General features: G+C 42.2%; 1 protein-coding gene and 1 long non-coding RNA gene across 2 annotated transcripts in view; one reads left to right on the plus strand and one right to left on the minus strand.

Annotated features, from left to right (window-relative positions):
• The window catches only part of LOC128919104 (uncharacterized), a 164,968-nt gene that overhangs the window by 96,971 nt on the left and 56,359 nt on the right, over window positions 1–11,638 (minus strand). The gene's annotated exons all lie outside the window — the stretch shown is intronic.
• On the plus strand, window positions 1,460–6,519 carry LOC128919090 (keratin, type I cytoskeletal 19). The gene is made up of 8 exons (XM_054224071.1): window positions 1,460–1,909; window positions 3,478–3,560; window positions 3,902–4,058; window positions 4,308–4,469; window positions 4,629–4,754; window positions 4,857–5,077; window positions 5,837–5,865; window positions 6,392–6,519. The coding sequence occupies exons 1-8, from the start codon at window positions 1,460–1,462 to the stop codon at window positions 6,421–6,423; spliced, it is 1,260 nt and encodes a 419-aa protein (XP_054080046.1). The 3' UTR covers window positions 6,424–6,519.

The following is an 11,638-nucleotide window of genomic DNA, read 5'->3' on the forward strand; positions in this document are numbered from 1 at the left end:
TGCCCTGGCCAGCTTCCAGCCTGTGTGTTTGTCCTTTTACCCTCCCTGTATTTGCCCTGCAATCTGGCATTTCTTTCTGTACAAAGCGAGTACAGCACTAACGTGTGGTCTAAAATACCCGATGCATTTTTATGGCTACAGAAAGGCCAGACAGGCCCTCACACAGAGCATGCGTTTCATTTGGCGTATCTTTAATTTTTTTATCTTGGTATTAAATGAATTTCTGATTGAAACATGACAGCATGCATCTTGTGCTCCAAAGGTCCTGTTCAGTGGAAGCACTTGCAGGTGGCAGCATTTCTGCCCAGGCCTGGCTGCCCCCCCTGAAAGCTGCAAACGCTGGCAGACAGCATAGTCCCTCTTCCTTTGAAACAGCTCTGCTGGGGAGTCCCAGGGGTTTGGAGGGAGTGAGGGGCAAGTGAAAGGAAGAGAATGGAAAAAGAGATGTGAGTACCCACTTGTATGTCAGGGAAGAGCTTGCAGCAACATTGCTTTTGAAAATGCATCTTGGATAACAGAGGACCTAAAACATTTTAGAAATAACATTTTCATGGATCTCAAAGACCAGAAGACTACGCGATGGTTTCTTTCTTTTACTTCCCTCTTTCAGCAGCACCCAAAGGACTAAATGGATAGTCAGGCACTTGTTTCTGTTGTTGCTCATTCCCCAGGCACTCAGGGAAGTTTAATGCTTATCTCTGCTACAAATGCAGCTACTGCTCCTTGAAAAGGTTTCTGGTTTCTTTAGAAAACCCGACTCTTTCAGACAAGGCATGTTCTCTGTCAGACCCCCTCTTCTGCTGTCAGCCCAAAAGGAACTGAGAGCAAAGAAAGAAACAGTGAAAGTGATACTGATGAAAGAAGAATTTTTCTCGTGGGAAATAAGGAAAACAGAGGGGTGTTTGTTTTGTTAAGGTCCACACACACTGTTCACCATTTGGGATCCTTTTAAGCTCTGTTATCAGTCTAATCTATTACTAAGTTAATCACTCTGTATTAAAATTCTTTCCTGAGATTACATGAAGAAAGTCATGTGACTTCGCTATGGACGCAGTGTTGGCTGCGGCAGGGCCGCACGCTCCCAGCCCTTTGTTTCCATACAGGTAAACTGTAACTTGATTTATGAATGCTCCCCTCGTCAGGGTGCCGCCTCCTCTGAATCCCACCTTTTGCTTCAAGAGGCAATGGTCAGGGGGAGGCAATCAGCTCTTGTGTGTGAAGGTATTTGGGAGGGAAACACAGCCCGCTTCACAGCAACTGACCAATAAGAGGAATTGCCGCGTTGGCAGAAGGCTTAAGGCTGATAAATTCCATGGGTCTCAGATAACACATTCTGCAGACAACTCCCATTGTCACGGGCATAAAAGAGGTGGGGTGGGGGAACGGAGCACACACTCCTGCCTCAGGATCACAGACTCTGGGAGCTGCAGCTTGGGTTAGGTCCTTGGCATTTCTTACCATGGCCAGTTATAGCTTCAGGCAAACTACCTCTTCTGTGGCAGGGGGACCTGGTGCCTCCTCCCTCCGTTTCGGTGGGGGTTACTTTAGGGCTCCAAGCATCCATGGGGGATCTGGTGGCAGGGGTGTGTCAGTCTCTTCTGCTAGATTTGTCTCTTCTGGCCTGGGAAGCGGCCTGGGTGGTGGATATGGAAGTAGTTTTGTCAGCAGCTTTGGCGGTGGTTATGGAGGTGGTTTGGGTAGTGGTGATGGCCTCCTCTCAGGAAATGAAAAGGCAACTATGCAAAGCCTGAACGAACGCCTCGCCTCTTACCTGGAGAAAGTGCGTGCACTGGAAGAGGCAAACTCTGATCTTGAAAAGAAAATCCGAGACTGGTACCAAAAACAAGGACCAGGCCCGGCTCGGGACTACAGTCCTTATTACAAGACTATTGAAGACCTTCGAGATAAGGTAGGTGTTAATATTTATTAAAAATCATCTCAGATTTGCACTTAAGGAGGAAGCGTAAAAACCCAAAGAGACAAACTTCACTAGGAAAATACCCAGAAGGCATTGCAGTTTATGAAAAGGAGAGGAAGATCAGATGAATACGTAACGATTGGGCGGGGCAGATAGAGAAAATTATCAGTATGGAATTATGTTCTTTTTTAAATGTTAGCTAAGAGAATGTACAAAACAGTCTGAGATGCCTCAGTACTTAATTCTCTGATACTGTTCGCTTTTAACAAAGCATATATATACACACACACACACACATATTTTTTATATATATATACATGCACATACTGGTCATATATACATATAGACCAGTCAGTATATATATATGACCATATATATACTGATTTTTAAAAAGAGAGCCAAATGACAACAGCAGCGTGCCTATCTCTGTAATCTGTTACCTGCCATATAGCTTGAAAAACTTCAGAGGCACATACACGCAGCTTTAACAGTAAAAATAAAAATTGGTTAAGTACAATTTTGTAAATATGAAGATAGCAACTCAAGATTTCATCACCATACATTTATTTTTCTTTCACATTTCACTTACTTAAGATTGGAACTGAAATAAGAGTGCTGAAACATTTGGCTTATGGAAAAAGGAAGTAGCAGACATGAAGTAATCAATCCCATATATAAATGCAGGATTTGGCCCAACAGCCCATGGGTGCCTGATAACAGATTACTTTGAGATGATACACACCCCAGATAACATAAGTAGCAGCTGATTAAACTATGTAAATAAATGAACGAAAACTTGGGGTTTCATTTTCACAGTTCAGCTTGGAGTTCGTGACCGCTCCCACGCAGTTTGCTTTGCCCTTTCTTCAATCCATTCACATTCTCTATTGATTTCAAAAACTGAGCTCCAGTAAAAGGTAAAAATTCTAGGTAAAAATTAACAGGCATTACTTCTAAATAAACAAAATTTCCTTTAGGGGCTTTCATAAGGCGTGAGGAGAATCAATAAACACTATCCTGGAAATAAAAATGTGTTAAAGGACTACACGAATGCAATATAAACCCATATTGTTTATGAAACAAACACATCATTTATTTTAAAATCATCCAGCCCTTGTACCCACTGTTAAGAAAATGTGTAACGAGAACAAACTCTGCCAAGAGGGGTCTGCAGACTTTGCTCCCTTTGCATCTCTCCAGGAAAGAGGTTTCTTGCCTCAGTCCTAAAGCACCACTTACCAACGCATCACCAAAGTCCTCTCCCTCCAAGACAGCACAGGGTTTTCTCTCAGTGGGTCTTCTACCCAAAAGCTCCTTCATAGGCCAGACACGAGAAGAGCACCCATCCATAACTGACAATCATGGCAAAAGCACTGTGATGAATCTATGCGACCTATTTGATATAGATCATTGATACTTTCCTGCTGAGACCCAATAAAATACACTTTTATTTGGCGTAGCTACAGATGAAATAGAATCTCAACTCTTTTCATCGTCAGATCAGGAAAGAAGATAGCATGGCTGTTTCAGCCTCAGCAATGAACTCTCATTGTTTGTAGATCCTTGATGCCACTATCAACAACTCGAAGATTGTCTTGCAGATTGACAATGCCAGGCTGGCTGCTGATGACTTCAAAACCAAGTGAGTAACTCCTGAAAGGAAAAAGATCTCTTGAGCAGGCAAAAATCCTTGTTGAGCCAAAGGGCAGTGGTTGTGAAAAAAGAAAGGAATGCCTATAAAATCTGTGTATGAACATGAGTTTGATCCTGTCATTGCAGTTCAGCCCCTTATGTATTTGCTGAAAGCACCTTCTGCACCACTGAAAATTTGATATCATGTAAAATACGTGGAGAAAAGTTTAATGCTGGACATTTGCTACATCATAAATCCTATAAAACCATATACTTCTATAGCATGTAATGTGTTGCATGGTGGGCTGGCTTAACCAGCTATACTGAATAGTTTTGGTTTGTCTTCTTAAGGTTTGAAACAGAGCAAGCTCTTCGCATGAGCGTGGAGGCCGACATCAATGGCCTGCGCAGGGTCCTGGACGAGCTCACGCTGGCTAGAACGGACCTGGAGCTGCAGATGGAAAGCTTAAAGGAGGAGCTGGCCTACCTGAAGAAAAATCATGAGGAGGTAAAACAAACCCAAGAAACATGTTTGAAAGTGACCTTCGAAAAACAGCGTGTGGGAACGTGGAGTCCCTCGGGATTGCCCTGAGCTCTCCACTGGTGAAGAAGATTTCTGTGTAGACTGGGAAATTAAAGACACTCCCTGCAAGTATTTAAGGGGAGTCAGTCAGACCTTAGCCCTGGAAGAAAGAACAGAAGGTTTGTAATGTTTGCAGTTTATCATTGTACCCTCTTTTGTCTTCCTCTGCCATAGGAAATTAGTGCCCTGGGAGGGCAAGTAGCTGGCCAAGTCAGTGTTGAACTGGACTCTGCTCCAGGCATTGACCTGACCAAGATCCTGGCTGATATGAGAGACCAGTATGAACACATGGCTGAGAAGAACAGGAAGGATGCTGAGGCCTGGTTCCACAGCAAGGTAGAAAAAACTCCATAGTATACAAATATGAACAAACAAACAAAAAAATCCATGAAAGAAACAAAACAATTTTTAAACCACACAGAAAAGTGCTGTGAAAGCCTTATGACCTCCATTTAGAGGTCCCACATTTCTCACGTAAAGTTTTCCCTGTTTCAGACCGAAGAGCTGAACCGTGAAGTAGCCGTCAATACTGAGCAACTGCAGAGCAGCAAGTCTGAAATCAGTGACCTGAGACACACCTTCCAAGCGCTGGAAATAGAACTTCAGTCCCAGCTCAACATGGTACGTTAAAATTTGCAGTGAAATGGGTATGTGTTCCCCTCCCTCTAAGGATTCCTGCATCTGGCAGCGACCTTTCTGTGGTTTCCCCTGCTCTACTCTCAGAGAGCCGCACTGGAGGGCACCCTGGCAGACACGGAACAGCGTTACAGTTCCCAGCTGGAGAAGATCCAGGACGTGATCAACAGCATCGAGGCGCAGCTGGCCGACATCCGAGCTGATACGGAGCGCCAGAACAGCGAATACAAGACCCTCATGGATATCAAGACTCAACTGGAGCAAGAGATCACCACTTACCGACAGCTCCTGGAAGGCCAGGAGTCCCAGTAAGCAACTTCACTCACTGCAGAAAACCTTTTTGCTGAGCCTTAGACAGTCTGACCATGCCACAGGGCTCATTTGCCACAGCACCACAGTAAATACAACTTCAAATACCCCAGGGGTTCTAAGATCTTTAACAAATTAATTTTTCTGGACCAGAGCGGAGCTAGAAATGACAAAATTCCCATTTATATTAAGTGAGTAACTCAAAGAGTTTCTAAACAAAAAGGCAAACTGACAAGCAGTACAAGAGATTAAATGCAACGAGCAGTTAAAGTGATAATTAATTATTAGCTGCTTGACATCCCATAAACTTCCTGTTACCAGCTAAATAGGTCTTGCCTCATAGGAATCAGTGTAGAAGAAAATATTGTGCAGAGAAGTGAGGGCAGACGAGCTAGCTGTAGCTGTTTTCAGAGAGGCATTAAGTGGACCTCCCAGATGGGAGCATTCCACATAGAGCCTCAAGGAGGAAAACATCTCATAGCCTGGAATAAAAAAATGAGGTAGGAGTTGAAAGGTTTTGATTTGCTCCGTTCCTTCTTTTTCCATAATTGCCTTTCCCGCTGCAGTTGTTTAAAAATATATTTCCTACAACAATTCCCTCTCCTGAGCTGAGGGGGAGAGCAAGGAGATGACCATCTCTTCCTTGACTATATACAAAATGCACCTGATTGATAGAGAATTTCCTTTCATACATCCTCATCTCACGCAGCATTTGATGTGTTACCTCTCCTTTCAACTGTTGTCTCTTTGTTCTACAGGATGTTCGGCTCCCTTTCTGGAACTGCCGGTAAGAATTCCTTCTCTTTCAGGAACCCTTTGGGAATCAAAGAAGTTTTATTTTCTAAAAGGAAATATACACACATTATGGGAGTTGTGTCCCTTCTAGAGACTGGGCTGCTGCACCAATTTGTGTTACTAATAAGCAACAAATAAGTAACTCTGGCTAGAATTTAAGACATTTCAGTCATTAAAAGATGTTAGACATTAGAAAAAAATCTCAGACTATGCTACAGTAAAGGCTAAGTAAAGCACAAAATGCTTAATCATTCCCCCAGATGAAAGAATACAAGAAATTTAAGCTTGGCCAGCTCAGGAGAACTGTATGAACATGCAAGTAAAACTTGCCTTGAGCTTTTAAAGGTCAGCTGTATTGTAAAAGTGATGTATGATTCAAATCAATGCTATGAAGAAGAAAACTTCCGAGAGAAGGGAACGAGAGACGAGAGATAAAATAAGCTCAGCACCCATCGCAGAGGGGTCTCATGTGTGTTACGCTTAAGTAATCACTGTTCTTTCTCTCCATGTTATTGTAGACAAAAGAGACAAGCTGGCAGATGGAAAATAGTGCTGAGAGTCCTCCAAACGTCATCTTCAAAGTGAGAAAATGCAGACAACACACAGGAATTGGAACAGAGAGGAATCACTCTAAACTGATGGAAGTTACTATCTTAAAGCACAGAAAATTCTTGGCCACACAAAGTTTAGGTAGATTCATCCATTTAGTGGTGATTAATTTGCAAATTGGGTTAGCTTTTCAATTATTTCTAGTTCTTTCATGTACTGAATTGCTGTATCTACTATAATAAAGATGATCTTCTTGAAATCTTAACTTCTTTTCATTTCTTGGGATATTGTTACTGAAGTCTGGCTTCAATCGGGCAGGAAATAGGGAGCCTCCCCGAGAGGTTAATGCTGACAGTGTCTGGGGAGGTGGCTTGAGCTCCATCTCTCATTGCTTCCAGCTCCTCTTGCTGGCAGGAGCTTTGAATATGGAGGCAAGAGCATCCTCAACCCCCCGAGTGGGGAATACAAGAGCGACTCATTTCTGACTCCAGTGACTGTGCACTCCGAAGAGCAGAAGCAGTGAGAGGTTACGTGATTCTGGTAAGAAGCAAGAGCTGGGAGATGTTTTGTTAGGGTACAAGGTAGCTTAAATGGCTTGAAGGTAACTCCTACAGAAACAAACAGGAGTGAGAAACACTGGTGAGATTTCTTCACTCGCTTTCCCAGTTCATACAGAGGTAACAAACCTTCAGCACCAATTTCAGCCACCTTCATTCTCATGCCATTGAAAGGATAATATCCTAGCTGAAATTCTAAATGTGATCACTTTTAGTTCAGGCCCCCAGAAATCAGCAATTTCATTTCCCAGCATCCCTCTGCAAGCTTACTGCCAAGGAAACTTTTCAGGGTTTGTGCTAAACGAAAATCATGGCTATCACATTCACACCTCCCGCTGTCACCAAAGGCACCTGAGGGGGAAATGGAAACGACAGGATGCCTAGAGTAAAAGTACCCCCGTACTGCACTCCCGCAGAGCGGATCATCTTGCAGCCTGTGTTTCAGGGAGACATCATCAAATCCTTCAGCATTGCTCTCCTTGGACTTGGGAGGGAGTAAGTATTTCACCCTTGTTCATAACTAGATGTTTGTGACAGATGAATCGAGTGTTTGCATAGCAGGGAGCATCCCAAAGCTGTGGACCTCCTTGATCAAGGTTGAGCAACCCTCTTCAATTCAAGAGGCGCTGGTGCTGGCTTTGGGTTCAGCAGTGACTCAGGCGAGCTGTCAACGTCAGCTGTCAAGTACTGACACAGACAATCACAGCCTAACCTCTGGAAATCCAGCATGGAAGCATTAGGCAGTGGCTTCACTCTGACAGGGAAAAACTATGACAGGAAAGAAAAACAGTCACGGAAAGTAAGAATCAGCAAAGAGAGACAGAGAAGAGGACAAGATGGGAAGAACAGGGGGACTAAGGTGCTCTGGTGGAAACAAGGGCAGAATTGAAAGGGAGTAGTGGCCTGAAAAGTCCTGGCATGCCCAAGATGCAAAGGGTTCTTCAGAAGCTCGTCTTTTATATGCTGCCCGCTTTTGGAAGAGTGAGGAGAAAGCTCCTGTGCATTAACTGCTTCAGTACAGGCTGTTCCTGAGTGCTGACACACTTTCTAATAAATGCTTTGTACCAAATTTATTCCCTACAACAGTTAGACTTGGAATGCCTCCCAGGTAAAAGAACCAACAACTCCAGGTCTGTTTTTAAATCTTAGCAAATCCCATCCCCTGAGAGCAAGTTCTTGTGACAAAACCAGCCAGAGTATGAGATTACTGGTGCAGGTCTCTTGTGTTCTATAGCTGCAAATGTGAGTCTGACAAGAAATTCTCGTGCTCCAAGAATGCAAACTAGAAGTTACACGTACACTTTGCAAATGTGTATTTTGACCAGTAAGTTTTCTTTTCAAAGACTGATTTAAATGCATGTTTACAAAAAAAATTGTTTAAAAGGTTAACAGTTTAAAAGTCTTTAAGAGGTTAAAAGTGCCAAGAATTGAATGAATTCATAAACCCTGCTAAAGAAATTAGAGGCTGCAGAGACTTCAAAAGGCTAGAATTCTTGGTTTTATAGTCTAATTTGAATTTTAGGTTTTTTTAGCTTGATTTTGTCCTATATTTGTAGGGCAATGAAGGATTTCTGGTGAAATGTTTAATATAAAATTACTCAGAGACTATAATTTTAGAGTTTGGTTCAGAAAAAAAGTGTTTTCTATAGGTGTGTCATGTCTGAGTGATGGTTTTATCAGCAAAGACCCAGATGAAAAACAAGCTGCTTCTTGAAAGGAACTCTCTGTCCTCCCAAAAGGAGAGGCTAAAGTGTGTCAGCTCCATTAATCCCGTAACAGAAGTAATAAAAGAGTTTGCACAGCACAGACATGTCAGGGAATGTCTTCCAGGAAAGCGCTGGGGAAGCGTGACAAACCAGGGAGCTCATGTGGCACCAGCACAGTGCTGGGAACTGTGCAGAGGATGAACATTGGGTAGGAAATCTTAAGAGTGAAGATGGTGAGAACAGAATAAAGGCATAAGCTTGAAATAGCTTTTTTTTGTATAGACTATGAGGAGAAAATTTTGTAGATTGAAGTTCATGTTCCAGCTGCAGAAAAGAGCTAAATGAAGAATGCAGAGAGGAACACAAATCTCTACCCATACAGAGACAGCACCCGTGTGGGATGTTCCTTTAAAGTCATAAGACGTTATGAATCTGGAAGCATTCCAAACCTCGTGAATTTAGAGAAATGTAACTGGTTTTTCTTTTAAAATGACAGCTAGAACATAGCTAAAATGCAGAAATAATTGAAAAGAAGAATATGACTGTATGTGGAATTATACCTAGTTCTAGAATTGAGCTAAAGACAGATGATTTTCACATACTTGTTAAAATTCAGATCTGAAATTAGATTCATCAAAATACTTTTGATTTCTAAACTGTTACTAATGTAAATACCAAATTGTACAGTTTTTCACCAAAGCAAGTTTTGCCTTACATAGTCTATTAGAAAATGATATAATGCATTTAGATTTTGATATAGATGTCTGCAACCTGTAATAAAACAACAACATGTACATGAATGAACAGCGCGAGTGAGTGAATTCTGAATGCACACCAGCATTCGCCAGCAGTCTGCTCTCCGTGTGGAGGTACAGACTTATTTACCGTTTCTCTCTCACCAGAAGAGCCAATGTTCATGAGTGACCTCTCAAAAGTGAAGTTTTTTTCTTTTTAGGAAAACCCCTGTGAAGCACAGCAACTGAAGCAAGCTGCAAATAAATGATCCACGACCGACTACCTCCAAACTTCCCAGTGCTTCACTGAGGCACCTTTCGTTGGATTCTCTTTTGGTTTGAAAGTACTACTGACAATTTCGAGTAAAATATTAGGAACTATTTAGAAGTAGTTGTTTAATATGAAAGAAAAAACAGCAAAGATGAAGGCAGGGACAAGCCTCAGGTCGGCAAACGCTGCACTCTGCATTTACCAGCTGTTGATCACAGGGACACACCCTTAGGATCTGAGTTGATGGTTAACAGAAAACTGGAAAAGCCCCAGAATCCCCACCACTATGGTTTTCTGAATTATGTTATAGGATATAATCTGTATTGGCTGCTTGATTTATTTTTATTTTTCCCAGTGGTAAGTATTCTACAGGAAAGAAACAGCTTTATATCTGCTACCTGGTTTTTATAAGTGTTCATCTGATAACAGTCTAGAATAACACACAGGGCACCTGAAAAACCAGCAAACCGTATTTCACCAGCAACCTTCCAAAGAAGTTATAAAGACTGAGTGAAAGAAGACTGAATGAAAAATCCCCAACGTTTCCTGTTAAAGTTTATGGTGTTTTCTAAAAGTGATTTTGCTAATTTTTTTTTAAAATGGAATTTGATCTTGCTTATTGTGGGATCACGCAGAGTTAAACAGACCCTAGCAGCACACACACCTCAGGATATTTACATTACAGGGGTCTCAAAGGCACTTTTTTATCTTCAGGAGAGTTTGTCTAAACTTGTTTCCTGAGATACTAACTCTTGGAGATACAGAGATTTGGCAAGCTGCGCAGAGGCATTAATCTGCCCGGGAGCAGAGCTGAAGTGCTGCGGCACGGGGCCAGGTTCTGCTTGAAACACGTTTCCAGAGTGATACACCCCGTCTGTTCCAGCCAGCTGCAGAACGAGTGGACGTTCTCAGAACGGGCTGCTCAGCTGCATATCACAGCTAGAGTTTTGATGTTTCTTTCCCCCCATTTTCCATAGCAAAAAGGCTGCACGTTTCCCTGAGGCTGCATTAAACTCTCAGCTGCAAATGTTAGAAAACCCCTCAAGTTTATTCCGACAACTGGTGTGAGCCTCAGTCTACATGAAGTCACCCATCCTGAGTTCTACAGCTATTTGCTGTTGATAAGTACTGTCAAAAACTGTGCTAAAACCAACACTCCCCTTATTATGTTGTTAGCAAACACAGCATTTTTCTTCTTTTTTTCAAAGTTTTATTTTAAAATAATTTCGGTGGTTCTGAACTAGAGACCCGAGAAGTTCCTCACATCTCCATTTCATCCCTGCTTTTCTCCCTCCTCTCAGCCCTCGGTTTCCCTAAGCCACAACGCGCCCCAGTTATTGCCACCCCGTACCCCCACTTCTCCAGCTGCACCTCGGGGCTTTCACCGGAGCAATGTCACCTTGGTGTGCAAAGAGAATGGGGCTCATTCTTCAAGCGCCACACTCTTGCCACACTCGTTATCCCCAGTGACGCACCCCAGCAGGGTAAACAACCAGTTAATACTTCCTTAAAAATCTCCCAAATCTGGTTGCCCATAATTATACAGTATCGAAGAGAGCTGTACAACTGAATTACCGCCTTCTGAAATTCATTCGCAAATTATTAGATTTGAAAAATACTGGTGTTTGAGACTCCCACTTTAAATGAAGGATTACGATGACTCTTATAAGTCTTCCCAAATCTTATTTTCATGAATTACTTCATTTCATAGTGTATATTGGCATTAAACACATTAATTGCTATCTGAACACTTTCACCTTAAACCCAATTTGTTTACATTTTCCAAAAGAAACAGGAACTTAGTCCTCCCACATTTCTTCTTTTAATTGAATTATTTCAATCTTGTATTACCTTTCTTGACTATTTCACAAGCATTAGTAAATTACCTGTGCCCACTCTTCTTTGTACATTGATGGATGCTAATTGCTCCTCATGCAATACTATGATG

The sequence above is a fragment of the Rissa tridactyla genome, chromosome 19 (genome assembly GCF_028500815.1).
Source record: "Rissa tridactyla isolate bRisTri1 chromosome 19, bRisTri1.patW.cur.20221130, whole genome shotgun sequence".
Taxonomy (NCBI): Eukaryota; Metazoa; Chordata; class Aves; order Charadriiformes; family Laridae; genus Rissa; species Rissa tridactyla.

What these genes read in the sequence shown, in the direction of transcription:
- LOC128919090 (XM_054224071.1), top strand. Translation starts at nt 1,460, where the DNA reads ATGGCCAGTTATAGCTTCAGGCAAACTACCTCTTCTGTGGCAGGGGGA. An exon ending in TTGAAGACCTTCGAGATAAG is followed by an intron (nt 1,910 to 3,477) that starts GTAGGTGTTAAT and finishes CATTGTTTGTAG; the next exon opens with ATCCTTGATGCCACTATCAA. An exon ending in GCTGATGACTTCAAAACCAA is followed by an intron (nt 3,561 to 3,901) that starts GTGAGTAACTCC and finishes TGTCTTCTTAAG; the next exon opens with GTTTGAAACAGAGCAAGCTC.